Here is a 14,446-nt window from a genome sequence, read left to right on the forward strand (position 1 = left end):
TTTAGATTGACGGGCTGTCTCGTTCCAGTTGTCCACAAAAGTTGAGTCGAGTCGAGACAACTGGACTTTTCTTGCTTGAAGATCTTTGAATGCAAAAAGGCTTCTTTGGAGTTTCTTGATGTGTTTTGGGGTTCTGGACCACAGAGCGCCCCCATGAGAAGACATTTAGAAATGCAGCCTTTACAATGTGGTTTTTAAGACTAAAACCTCAAATAGTATTTTGAATTCTTTTTTTTTTTTTTTTACCTGTAAGTATTCTATATTAGGGTACGGTGGTACTATTTGCATTATTAGTATTATGTTACGATTTAGATAAAACTTTGGCGCCATCTTGTGAATTTTTCAGCAAACGATAACAAAGAACAGGTTGAGAAAACAAATCGTGACTCCGGAATGTGTGGAGGTTTCCTCTCGTGAAGTCCCGATTGGTGCAAATGTGTTGGGGAATCTTGGGCGGGCTCACATGACTTGACTTCAATTCAGAAGGAAAAATGATGACTTTTTTTCTTTCTTTTTTCTTTTTTTCTTTCTTTTTTCTTTTTTTTCTTTCTGCCATCACAGTTGAATGTTGCGGCCAGCATGGCCCACCTGCCGTGCTCCAAGCCTCCAGATGGCGCTCATTGACCCCGAGGTCAATGAGTCTTGTAACTCCCTTGTAACTCACCGGACTCATGTTCTCTGCTTTTGTTTTTCCTTTTTCTTTTTCTGTGTCTTGTAGATGAGATCGACATGTTGGAGCGTCTTTGGCTGTCGGGAATTTGCCACAACGACAAGATTGAGGTACTTACACAAACGAAGGCGTTCCCGCGGGCATCAGACAGAACAAGAAGTCGTCGTAGTGCTAACTGCGGTCGTTGCAGCAACTTTTCTCGAACCCTCGCGGCTGAAGCCAGAGGGCCGCCATCTTTTTTTCTTTTCTTTTTTTTTTAAGGCTGCGTGTTTTACGCCGCGATGTCCGCGTGGAGGCCTGAGAAGCTCACAAAGAGCAAACGTCCCCCATTCAGATGATGTGATGTCAATGTTGGAAATTGGGATTTGACTTTTCACAGCAATGACATTTTTTTCCTAACGCGCTTTAGGTTGTCTCGCTTGTTGTTGATGTCTCTGACAATGTACCTTATAAGAGAAAGTGAAACGTACGCGTCGCGCTTCTTCCAGACTTGTTGGATGTCATACACGAAACAATAATTGAAAATGAGGTGAAAACACAGCCGAGAAGTCCGCGTATATTCAAGTGACTGCACAAGATGGCCTCCAGTGGCTTGACTTCTCGCCAGCGGCATTGACAGGCCACTCACCTCCCAAGTCGACGGGTTACTTCCTGTACGCTGTCAAAAACCATTTTTACACAAGCCACAAAAATCCGCTCCCATGTCGCCGATCCGTTTGGACGTTGTCAAACACAGAGTCCATTGAACGTACACTAGCTATTATGTAACAGTGTAAGAAAATGATAAAGAGGTGTTGCTGATATTATTTAGTATCAGTGGTGCCGCTAGTAGAAGTGCAACTCGTCGTTGTCGACGTCATAGTTGCGCAATAGTATTAAAGTATTAGTCGTGTTCCAAGCGGCAATAGTGTCAGTCGAAAAAATAAATAAATAAATACATTATTATTTTTTTTTTAAAAATTAAAAAAAAAGCAATGATGATGACATTTCTGAATGAACAATACTGAGCTCTTAAAAGAAAAAAAAAAAGAAAAAAAAATAGTGTCAGTCGTCGTGAAACGCATCCTGATGCGTGTTTGCGTTGTGAACGTGCGCCGTCACTACTCACCGCCGGCACGCCTGTCCTTGCTTGTGGCGCGTGCGCGCGTGCGTGCGTGTGCGTGCGCGCAGGTGATGAGCAGCAAGCTGGACATCGACAACATGGCGGGCGTCTTCTACATGCTGCTGGTGGCGATGGGCCTCAGCCTGCTGGTCTTCGCTTGGGAGCATCTGGTCTACTGGAAGCTGCGGCACTGCATCAAGCGCTCCGGCGGCATGGACTTCCTCCTGGCCCTCAGCAGGGTGAGAACTCGCACGCGCGCCAAGACCAGTTCAACGTCTCATCTGCGTGCAAAAAAGCGCTTGAGTGTGTGATGACTTTGAGTTTCTCCACTCAAGCATCTGTGTACTTGGATTGCGTGTGTCTCGAGTTTTTTTAAATACTTGCAACGTGACATCAAGCTTCCAAGCGACGACAGATGGAAACTCGCTCGCCGATGGCCGTCATCCGCCGCATCTGGCATGCAAATGCGAAGTGCATTCATGCGCTCGGTTGCTTTTTAAATCGCATCAAAAATAAATATTCAGTCATTTAAGCTTCCAAGCGTGGCTTAGGGTTTGAGAGCATGCGGGCGCCACTTGTGGTCGTAGAGCTATTCGTTGCTGTGCCTCTGGTGGTGGTGCGAGGAAGTAGACGGCAGGGATTTGACATTTGCCGCAGGATCGCGTACATTCCTAACCTTCCGTTTCACCGTGAAAATGTGTCACATTGGCGACTCGTGTCTTTGTGACAAGAGGCAACAACAAGCCCGCATCAGTATTTTGGGACGCACGCCTCCTCCACCCGCACAAGTCCTCAATTAAACCTGGTTTCTGTGTGCCGTCGAGGACATCGTGCCTCCCGCCTGTTCATCTTCCTTGTGAGCCCAAAAAGCACTTTGACTGAACATCGACGCAGCGGCGAAGCACGCTGGCTGCTTATTTATGATGTAAGCCGTATATTTCCTGCTGGAGCTCCTTGCGGATGCGCTTCACCTCAACGATCACCTGACACAAGAAGGAACATCGGGAAAAGAAAGGGTCGAGAAAAGGCGGGAAAGTTAATCACACGACAGAGGAAAGACAAGGAATAGAATAACACTAAACTTTTTTAGTTTGCCTTTAAAGGACTTGGCCTAGTTAGGAGTCTGCGCGTGAGTGTGAGTAGTGGCCGACAGCAGCTCCTTGCATGTTCTCATTTTCGATTTATGTGTCTGTTTGTCCCTTTCAATAAACATCTGGAAGCGTATCAGCAACTGCGGCTCTCCTTGCCCACGCGGGAGGGTATCACACGACCTCAACTCATTGGCCGTTTTGGACATTTCTCTTGGCCGACCGGAATTCGACTGTTTGGGTGAATCCCGGAAGCCAGACAAGTTTAGATGCCTGACACTCCAAACGAATCATTGGTGACGTTTGAGAGTAATTAGCTGTCGTTGATGTTGGCGTTGAACTTGGCCGGTCTTGATGTGGCGTTAAGCTCTCATCTCCGTTTGCTTCTGGAGTGAAGATCTGCGCTCAATAAAAAAAGACGTCCCCCCCCCCTCCTCCTCCTCCTCCTCCTCCTCCTGCTGTCTGTCCTCAAGCCAGCTTTGCTTTCGGGAAGAGAACATTAATCACGTCCATCTGCTGTAAAGTAGCTTGAACTTTAAACAGACGCTCCCCTCGGACGCCGGCGCTGATTTATGAACCGGTTGGATGCCTGAAGGGGCGCTTGCTCATGTAAATACGTTTGTTCCTCATTAGTCCGAGCCAGCCAAGTGAGCTGTGTTGCCGCATGGCTGCGTTTCCTGTCGGTGAAGGTGACACGCCCCCCCCCCCCCCCCCCCCCCGCTGCGGAGCGCCAGTCCTCCGTCATCCGAGCAGAGCGCGCCACTTTTGTTTTCTCACGAGCAAACTGCTCATTATCGGCGACATTTGGAGAGTGATTAAAGCTGCGAGCAGAGATGACGGGGGCCGATGAGGCGTCTCTTTGTCTGGTATTCCTGCTTCTGATTGGACGATTTCCTTAGGAGGAGTTTGTCAAAGTACGAGCCCCGAAGTTCTCCAAAAATGTCTGCTTCAAACTAAGCTGCCAATTTTCATTACGAGTCCACAGGATTTCCTGCTGACTGGTGAACCTAGTGACACGGACAGGGTGAACAGTGTGTTTTGGGATCCCTAAATGATATGTCCATTTGCACGCGGTGACATGCAACAACTTTTGTTCCCGTGCACGACGAGGCCTCCAAAAAGGCCGTTCATGCAAGCCGAAATGAAAACATCACTCCAAGAGCTGTTAGCTCGCTCATCTCCCAAGACGTGTAGCGCGCTTGCTTCAACGTCTCCTCTGTGGCTCGCTGCAAGCCAATCGGGGACTCGCACCAGTTTCAATTTCACACAGCACTGAGCGGCGGGCTCGGGGGACGCCGATAGCGCTGCCGCTGCCATCGGTACGGGGGTTATTAAAGGCTTGAGCAGATTGCTGCACCAGATTCCCGCCGCCTAGAATACTTGAATACTTATCAATGCATCTTATCTATGACAGTTACAAATGATCGCGTTTCTGCGTCCGCGTCTCTGACGGTCTCGTCTTGCTTGTGTCTCCACTAGGGCATGTACAGCTGCTGTCAGTTTGAGGACGAGACGGCACCAGGAAGCGGTAAGAGTTGCCTGCCGCAGTACCACACGGTGTCCACTATGCCTACCGTGGCCCAGCAGCACCTGGTGACCGCCACGGTCAACAGCACGACCGCCATCGCCATGGTGCAACAGCAGCCGCCGACCAAACACATCCCCAAGCAGCCGCAGGGGCAGACGTACACCACCATGCTGCCGGGATCGCCGCCGCCAGCCGCGGGACATTCGGCCATGGCGCTGGGACCCTCAAACAGCCCCCTCTTTGAAGGCCCCATGCCCTGCTCCACCTTCCTGCCTCGCCATGACCGCAGACTGGCCGTGGTGGATCGCTGGAACCGACCCAAGCCAGAGAAGGTCCTGAGTGGCAGCAGCAGCGCAAGCCTGGGTATCGGAGGCATCGCAGGAGGCATCACTGAACTCCAAGCCCAGCAACAGTACCAACAGAACCTGGGACAGCACTGGAAACTGCAAGGAGCAGGTGACAATGCGCTGGAGGAGTACAAGCGGTACTATGGTCCTATAGATCCGGAGGGGCTCGGCACTAACTCGGACCAGCAGGTTGGGGGCAGCCAACAGACTCCCAAAGCTAATCCCAGAGGCCCCAAAGCCACTGGAATGTTGAGGCCACCCCCCAAAGGTCCCGGACATTTAATCAGTAAGCCGCCACCTCCACTGCCTTCCTCCCCACGAAGGCCTCCCTTCTGGCGGCGTGGAAGTCTTGCTCAGGCGAGGAGGAAGAGCTCAGGGGGTCCTCTGTATGAGAACATCCTGCCTTTGGGAAGAAGAGGAGGCGGCAGGTACGGAGCAAGTGACCTCATGGGAAGGAGGGGCCGGCATCCTCCTCCACCTCCCCCTCTGCCAGTTCCCCTTTCCTCCCCAACGCATACCCCAACCACTCCCTCATCTCCGTGCCGCTTCTACTCCACCTGCTCCAGCGCCTCATCATCTTCCTCCTCGTCTTCTTCATCCTCCTCTTCGTCCTCCGTCTCCGTCTCCCGCTCTAATTCTCCTTCTTCGTGCTCCAGCGACAGTTCTTACAACTCCTCCTTAAGCTTCCGCTATCGCGCCGGAGACCGAGAATTTACAGTGGAGGACGATAATGACTCCGATCTGCTTACAGAAGAGTCCAGTCTCCTGCTGGGCTCGCGCCGGAAGATTCGCTCCCGCCGCATGTCGTCACGCTCGCTGCCATGCAGTCCGCCGCCTCCGCCCATCCCGCCACGCAAGCCTCGTCTACAAAGAGACTACGGGCGAGAGCGGCGAAGCAGCCAGCTGGCACAGTTACAGGAGTGGTGGGCTTCGTGGGGTGACAGAGAAAGAGGCAGATCAGGGACCACCAATCCTGGAGATGTGAGTGGAATAAGAGAAGACAAAAGGCAGCGCAAAGAGAGGGAACGTGAAAACAAGAGGAGGAAAAAGGGAAGAAAGAAGAAGAAGAGGGAGGAACGGGAGCGAGAGAGGGAACGAAAGCGACGCAAAGCCAAGAAGAAGAAAAAGAAAGATGAAAAAGTAAGGAAGAAGGAGAGGAAAAAGTCAGAGCAGGAGGGAAGAGATCCTGAGAAGCGAGAGGACGCAAAGCCAGGAACGCCGGACTACCCATCGTACCTTCACCTGAGGAGGGAATCCTTTCGCAAAAAGAGTGAGAGCTCCACGAGGAGCTATGGATGGAACCTCCCAGCTGAGGACGACAGGAAGGACCGAGAAGAAAAAGAGCGAGAGGACGGCGAGGACAGCCGAGGGAAAGAAAGCAGGCACAGACGAAGGGACAGCAAACACTATCAGTCCTCCAGCAATAAGCCATCCACATCTGTCAAGTTCTGGGCAGGGAACCTCTCATCTGACACCATCCCATCGGCCTTCCTGCCCCTGTTGCCCGTCGCGTCAAAAAGGAGGAAGAGCAAAAGCTCAGACAGGGATGTTGTTGGGATCGAAGGAGAGAGAAAACCGTTGCTAGGTCGGAACGGGAGAGGTGAGATGCCCTCCAAGGAAGGTCTATCCTTCCACGAGTGGGAGTCGGACCTGGAGGAAGATGAAGAGTCTGAGCAAGAGCGAAGGAAAGGCGAGCATGCGAAGAGGCAAGGCGGCAGGACCATCTCGGACGAGGACAGGGACCGGGATAAGGTTGTCGGGATATACTCGGACGACGAGGCCTCTTCGGGGGAGTTTGGGAAGTTTGAGAGGTACTGGGACGATCATGACTGCACAGCAGTGGGCGGGATTGGAGGAGGGGGCTGGTTTTTTAGTACCTACCCCTCCAGGGACAAGGCAGGTAGCATCAACAGCAGAGATGACTTGTTCCTGGAACGAGGGGAAAGGTGGGGGACTGGAGAAAGTGGTTGGGGTTGGGCGTCGGGGTCACAATGGCCACCGTCTCCACTCACGCCACCGCCACCTCGGCGCTACTGGTCAGTGGACAAACTACACATCCAGGATGAGAAGAAGACCAAGCGACGGTCCAAGGACAAAGTGAGGGGACACGCGGCTTGTTCTTCTTGCCACTCCCCCCGACACCATCCACATTCCCATTCTTCCAAGTGGGCTCGCATCACCTCACGCAGCCAAGAAGAGCTTTACCGCCACTGCCAGAGTTTCGGCGGCACCCCGAAGCCCAAACACGACTCATCGTCGTCCTCCAAGCCAGATCGCTCGCAGAACCCCTCCAAATCAGGAAGCCAGTCAAACCTGAGCATCCAGCAGCGAACACAGAGATCGGAGAGAGGGAGGCTTCCTTCCCCGCCTTCCACCCTCATTCCCAACTTGCCAGCCCCCCTTCCCGCCCTTCCAGCTCCTTCGTCCTCAGCTCACCCCATCCATGCTCCTCCACTGACCTCCTCCTCTTCTGTGTCGTCGCCCTCCGTGGTATCGTCCACCCCGGGCGCCCCCCAGCCTTCTTCCGTGGCTTCGGCAAGTGCCAAACTGCAGTACCAGAGGCTCCGCTCGGTTCCTCCACCCCAGAGGTTTCCTCAGTCGCCGCACGTGCCCCTCAAAGCCAAGACGCTGTGCTCCCGGAGGGGCTCGGCCCATTTCTCCAGCGTGGAGAGTGAGGTCTGATGTGTGAGGCAATCTGCATCACAATCCTCCTGCCGGCCAACATGGCCATCCACGTTCCGCACCGAGTCCTTTTTCCTGAGGCTCTGCACAAAGCGACCCACGCAGCCCCAACACGCATCGTTTGGAGGGAAACGGGAACTGACTCGCTTCTTCCCACAGAAACATTTAGCATCGGAAGTAGGGCGATCAATCTTGGGGGCTGAAGGACACTACTTTGCTACAGACAATAAAGGGCTTTGGGTGTCGGAGCAGAGGAGTAGTTTGTATTCGTCGTGCGTTCTGAGGGCTCAGGAACTTTGTGGTATGCCTGCTGCTCCTTCAAGCCTTTAGCAGTCTTTAACACTCGTGTTCTTTTCCCCCTTCAACCAATCGCTGAGCCCCACTTTCCCTTTTCCCACAAGAACTGTTTACATCCCCGCAGAACTGTGACGCCCAGCAGGGGCACCTTCAAAAGCGTTCTTGTTTGCCGGAAGAGGAGGCTGACGTGTCATCTTATGTTTTCCGTTTGCGTTGTCACTCCTCAAGAACCTTCTGGAGCTTTCCTCCTCTCCTCGCTGTGCTTCTCGTGTGTCTGTACTTTTCTGTCTTTGTATTCTTGACAACAGGGTAAGTCAACTGTGACTGACATTCCGCTGGCTTCATGAAAAGCTGCGTGCCAAACTCCACACCGATTTATACCCCGGCATACGCACACTCAAGGGCACACAAACGCTCACGCGCTAAGATAAATGTTTTTATTTCTGTTTCCAGAGCAATACATCATTCAGTTTTTCGACGCCTTTGCGTTACTCCTGTGTTGTCGTCGTCGTCGTCGTCGTTATCGATGTTGATCTATATAAATCTATATAACGAGAAATGTATTGAGTCTAATACGATGTAAGCACTGTGCCATACGACCCGTGGAACATTCCGCCGACTACCTACCGCAAGAACGGCAGCAGATGCTGCGTCCGCTAAATCCCGCCCCCCCTCAGCCCCTCCTCGAATTGACTGAATGTAATGTGGACGATAAGCACGCTTGATGGTGGAGATGTGGCATCGATTTTGTGCTAACCTCAACGAGGCGCATGTTTTTTTTTCATGAGCAAGAAACCGCTACTCTCTTGTCCCCAACCCCATCCCTAATCTTGAACGACCCCTTAACCCTCTAACTTTACCCCCTAACACTAAACAGTACCCCATTATGGCAACCCAAACCCTAAACCTGTACTCTTACCTCGACCCCTTACCACGACTAACGTTAAACTGTCGCTTACCTTCCTACCTAGCTACTTTATACTAATCTAACCCCAAACCCAAACTCAATCCAGTCCTCAACCATAGCTGTAATTCTTACCCCTTTACCTCACCTTTAAAGCCTATTTCCCTTGACCCTAACCCATAACCCTAAAGCAAATCCTTGAACCCTACCACTGAAAAGGTTAGCGCCGCATTGAGCATGGCAACGAGTGTCTTTATTGCGAGCTGGTGCTCCGCGTGGTCGAGCAGGCCACAGGTTGACCACAGCTTGTTGCAGGGAAATAGCTAACTGCTACTACGACACATCTGAAGGAGGATGTGAGATTTTCGAGTCTGTATGTGTCTTTGTAATCCACACGTCTGGGCTGATTTGGATTGGTTGAATGCCGTTCTGATGTCAAAAGAGACAGTGCCTCTGTTGGATGCTAGCTAGCGGCGGCGTTGGCTGGAATGTGCACAGCAGCGCCTCCTCCTGATGTGCACTTTTTAAAAACCTTTCTCACCTTGGAAACGAGCATTTATTTTTTTTGGAACCCGCCAACGAGCTGACACCAGCAGCCGAACTCCAGAAGCAAATAAGAATTCACGATGCTAGCCGCTAGCCGCAAGGCCGCCACCATCGACCTTTAGCATTGATGGACACGAGCGGAGTGCCAACGTGGTCGTCTTTCCAGTCACATTTTCAGATTGCCTGAAACTGCATCTGAGCCATTCTTTACTCCAACCAGAAGAGACTTTAGGTTTTTTAAAACATTTCAGAGTTGATCTGCCTTTTCGCCAACGAGCTAAATCTACTTCTATATACCGACATACATGTGACATATATGTGTTTGTGCCAGTGGGTCGCGTTAACGATCTTTTTGTTGTTTTCCCTCTCATGGTTTTGAAAGCGATGAACCGCACGGACCTCCGCCAAGGCTCAACAATCGGAGAATGTTGTCTTGATGAAAAAGAATTCTGAAGAAGTGTCTTCACATAGAGCAGCACAGTGGGCGAGTGGTCTGCCTCATAGTTCTGAGGTACGGGTTCAACGCCGGGCTATGGCCTTGTTGTGTGATGTTTGCTAGTCGTCCCTGTGCTGCGGATACGGCGGAATCCAAAAAGCATGCTAGGTTCATTGAAGATGCTCAAATTTAGAGTCGTAATTGTACATTGGTGCGAATGTAACTGGTGACCGGTCCCGGGTTGTACCCCGCCCCTTGCCCAAAGTCCACTTGACCCGGGGCACCAATGAGGAGAAGCGCTCTAGAAAACGGATGAACGGTGTCCTCGCGTCGCCCACGCGTGCTACAAGTCAGGACTTCCTTGGCGGAGGTATCTGGAAGAACCCAAATGGCGACGTTAGCTGATTTGTGTCGGGTGGTCTCGTTTATCTCCCGTCCGTCACGTCCATGCTGTGTTCTGCTTGTGCGGCTTTCAGAAGAAGACAAACCCATGCGTAATATGTGTTGCTTTAAATATCGAGATCTATATTTAAGTCTGATCTGCTCTCAGTTTGACTCTCTTTTTGGCTGTCTTTTGTCCTCGTCTGGACCCCCTCCCGAGCCCCCCGCCGGTCCCGCGCTCATAGAGACCGCCACGTAACTGTGCTCTCGCTCGGCTCCGTGAGCCAACACCGAGGGTCCGAGGATCCCAGTGACAGTGTTGGGGGAGGGGGGGCGCCAGTGTCTTATGACCGTGTCACTGTAGCGGCGGTGGCGAGCGTTTGTCTACCGAGAGGGGCCTTCTTTCTCTTCGCTTTTTGGCCTACGCGTGACTTCACCGACACGCTGCTTTCTAAGCGCTCTCATGTGTGTGCGTGGGTGTATGCGTGGGTGTGTGTGACCCCCCGACCTCTTGAAACCCCCATTGCACCTCGGGGACCACGTGGGGGTCTCTGACACCATGTAGCAAGCAGGCTTCTTTTGATGATGATGATGATGATGATGATGATGATGAGGAGTCTTGACTCGGGTTGCAATTAAGGTGTCAAATCTTCAGTAATGAGGATTTTTTTTTTTGCTATGTCACCGTTCAATCGCCTGCTGATGACTAGAGAACAGAAAAGCGAAAGTTTTCTGCCGGTGAAAGAAGACTCGACTGTTGTGGTCGCTCCGCCGCTCATCTTGTCACAGAACACAAAATTGTGCGAGAAACAGTCGACGAGTTCCGAGCCAACCTTCGTCCAACTTTGAAAATGTATCCAGTCCGGTTGCAACCAACCTTGACAAACGACGAACACGGTTTCTTTCTTTACTTGACGAAGGTCATGTGACACGTGTGACGAGGCGGGGGCGGGCTTCCCACTGAGGTTTGGACGGGACCAGCCAGGGCTTGTTTTATTCCACAATTTCCACTTGGGACATCTTTAAAAAAAGCCACGAGTGGCAGTACCACTTGTCGCCTCCAGGGGGAAGCCGGCCCGCACCCAAACAAACTGCACGAGCTGATACGAGCGAGTTGTGCTACTTTAGGGTGACCAGATGTCCCGTCCCGCTTTTGAGCCTCGGGTCCCGCATCCTGGCACATTTGTATGTCCCGATATTGCCTTCCGTGTTTTGTCACGTGCGCGTCAACCGCGCACGCAGTTGTCATAGCGATTCATATGAAAAACCCATTCAAAGATCAGAACGGGTCAAGTCCTTCGTATTTACTTCCAAATTCACGTTTGCGTTCCCGTCTGCATCTCATCGGCAGCAGACGTGTTTTTGTCCTCCAGCTGCGAGAATGACTTCCTGCTTCTGTGTCTAAGAATCATGGGAAAGGTAGTCCGACTTCCTGACGGCGCTGTTGAGAGTTTTCTGCCGGCGTGTTTCCAGAGCGGCACCGGCGCAAGGTCAACGGCTTCAGCGGCTTCCAGCGGCTGCCGGAACTGAGCGGAAAAGGTCAAATAATGACGAGTGCATTAACGAAGTTAGCGTTTAGCATTAGCTAAAGTAATACGCCCAACAAACGAGTGATTACATTTGGTGAGAATTAATTTTAGAATTGATTTTCTGCTGAATTGTAGCATCTCGGTTTTCAAATGTGAAATTCTGGTCACCCTAGGATGCACACGGTTGTCACGCGCACACACACGCACGCAAACACACACACGGAAGGGTGATGACAATACAGTAATGTGATGGAGCAGGACAGATGATTTTAATAAAGAACTACAAACAAAAAGTACAAGCGCTGACAGCCTCTGTTCAAAGGTGTGACGTGTGCGTGCGTGCGTGCGTGCGGAACGTGTGTGTGTGTGTGTGATCTCACACACACACACACACGTTCCGCTTAATGTTGCTTCTGCAGGCTAACTCAGGTGGCATGCAGAAAATGGCGTGTGACTGGCGAGAACGCCTCCGCTGCATTCCATAAGCCTCCAGTCACGCCTAGAGACACACGCACACGCACACGCTGATGAGTTTAGTGTGTGTGTGTGTGTGTGTGTGTGTGTGTGTGCGTGCGTGCGTGCAGCTGCACTCATCAATAAAATCACAGCTGATTGGATTTGGGGATTGGTGGCACTTAAAAGCTTCCATCCTGGAGGAGAAAACTTACGGCAAAGTTTTAATGGATGTGCTGCAGCCCGATTCGCTTCTGCTTGATGCTAAGCTAATAGCTAACTGCTCAATGAGATGCACCGCAGCCTGACCTCCACTAGGGGGCGCCAGATCCGAGGGAGAGAACCCTTTTGCATTTAGTGCGAGGACGCTAACGGAGGTTATCTGCAAATGCTAACAGGTGAGTCACAAATGCTAACAAACAGCTAACGAGAAGGTGTGAACCCTTAGATGCGAAGACGATCACAATGGTTAGCGCTCAGCTAATGTTAGCAATGTTAGCAAGGCCATTACCCTGTTAGCTTATGCTAACAGGCCAACGGAACTAGCTTAGGCTACAACATCGCTAATGTGTCGTGAGCAGAAAGCTAAGAGGAACATCAAAAGATGTTTTCAACATTGCTAACGAGTGGTGTGCAGTCAGGGCCTGCAAGGTATTCGTTGTTGGCCAAAATATGATCAACGTTTACAATTTACACGTTTGATACATTCCCAACAGTCTGTTAGCATTTCGCAGCGTGTGTCTTGGCTGCCTGACATCCAGTCGCGGTTGCCACTTTTTTGTTGTTCGTTTCCTCAATCACATTTCCGCTTCTATGTGTTGCCATGTCAGTGTCAGACGTCTCGGCCCTTCCAAATGTCACATTTGGGGGGAAACGACAACATCGTCATCTGACAGTCAGGATTGACAAAAGGACGGAAAGGAGGCAGAATGTCGTCTTCTCCAAATCATCAGCATTCACGCTGGTGAGTCCCGTGGATTTGATTTCTCTCGCTCTCTCTCTGTAATGTCACGTATTGTTAAGCCTGTGAGCTAAGGAATGTTGATTTCACGTCAGGGTTCGTTCAAGGTCGCCGCGTTTCCTAAAAGTTCTCGGAATGGTTTTTCGTCAACAGCCTTAATGGTCTTGAACATGTTCAAAATGTCCTTGCAACAATCGCGACCGTTAAGAGAACCTTTAGGACTCTTTTGAGAATGTTTAGGAAACGCGGCGACCTTGAACGAACCCTGATATTAAATTAACATTTTTTAGCGCCACAAAAGTTCACCCCTTTTTGTACATGATTGTTATTTTGTCAAATCGTACCATGATCCGGTCAACTTAAGACCGCATTCCACAAACACAATTTCCTCGCAGCTGTTTTGCGACCTTGAAGGAACCCTGCCGTGAAATGGACATTCGGATGTTGGCCCCGCCGTCGGCGCTTTCGGTCCCCAATGAAGGGCCACGTCTGCTTCCAACATAAGGCTAACAATGCTAACATGCTAATAGACACAAAAAGGTCAACAACACCAAATGTGAACAAGATTGTTTTATGGATTGCAAAAGATGAGGTCAAAAATACTTTCAAATCTCAATTGGTGTTATTATTATTATTTTTTTACTAATTTTGTATATTTTGCGTTTGTATTATGAAAGAAGGTGCATCAAAAATGAGTAGCCAATAAGTAAAAAAAAAAATAATTCTCCAAGCAGTTTGATTTTTTGGGTTCACATTCTGATAGAGCAATGCTGCCAGCTAGTGGTCACAATCTGCAACTACACTTTCACAGCAGCGCCTTCATTTTTTGTCCTCATTTACGGGAGCTGGACTTGATGCCAGCTGAGGATACGCCCCGGACTGGTCGCCAGCCAATCACACAACAAATGAGAGAATGGTCGCCATGTTGTATCAAATCTATTTTTGGAATGTGTGAGGAAGACGCGACATGTTTGCAATTAACACATCAGATTTGTGCGCACGCACACGCACACGCACACAGTTCACGTCAGGTCTTCATCAGGCCTGCAGCCTGTCACACACGTGCACATTGAAGTGTGTGCGCGCACACACGCGCTGCCTCGCATCTGTCCTAAATGGGTCAACTGGACCAGAACGCCAACGAACATGCTCATTTAATATTCATAGGTCACATTGCATCATGGGAACGTCGGCACTAAAATTAGAACAGTCAGGTGTCAATTCAAAAGTTACGTTCGAGCTTTGCTGCCGTTAAAGAATTCAAACGTGAGTGAAATCAAATCCTGATGTTGATTTGTGCGTGCGTGTGTTTGTGTGTCAATATACATGGCCGGCAGCGGGTGCAAGAAAGAAGGGAGGAGCCAAGGAAGACGGCCAGCAAGATGAGAGGACGCCACTTCGCATTTCACGGTCATCACAACACGCACGCACGCACGCGCGGCGAGATGACGAGACATCTGTTCGTCTTCTCGTCACGCTTCTTGTCGTATGTCGATTTGCATCTCGGGAGAGGAGGTACGAG

At 50.7% G+C, this 14,446-nt stretch overlaps 1 protein-coding gene across 2 annotated transcripts in view; it reads left to right on the top strand.

Annotated features, from left to right (window-relative positions):
• The window catches only part of grin2da (glutamate receptor, ionotropic, N-methyl D-aspartate 2D, a), a 52,002-nt gene extending 44,585 nt beyond the window's left edge, over window positions 1–7,417 (top strand). For both annotated transcript variants that reach the window (XM_086062292.1, XM_086062291.1), the window contains exons 17-19: window positions 719–780; window positions 1,841–2,011; window positions 4,340–7,417. In XM_086062292.1, coding sequence (XP_085918418.1) covers window positions 719–780; window positions 1,841–2,011; window positions 4,340–7,417 — 3,311 coding nt within the window. The remainder of the gene's footprint in view (window positions 1–718; window positions 781–1,840; window positions 2,012–4,339) is intronic.
• Window positions 7,418–14,446: the final 7,029 nt, after the last annotated feature.

This window comes from Leptonotus elevatus, chromosome 19, assembly GCF_054856555.1.
Source record: "Leptonotus elevatus isolate MCC_2025b chromosome 19, RoL_Lele_1.0, whole genome shotgun sequence".
NCBI lineage: Eukaryota > Metazoa > Chordata > Actinopteri > Syngnathiformes > Syngnathidae > Leptonotus > Leptonotus elevatus.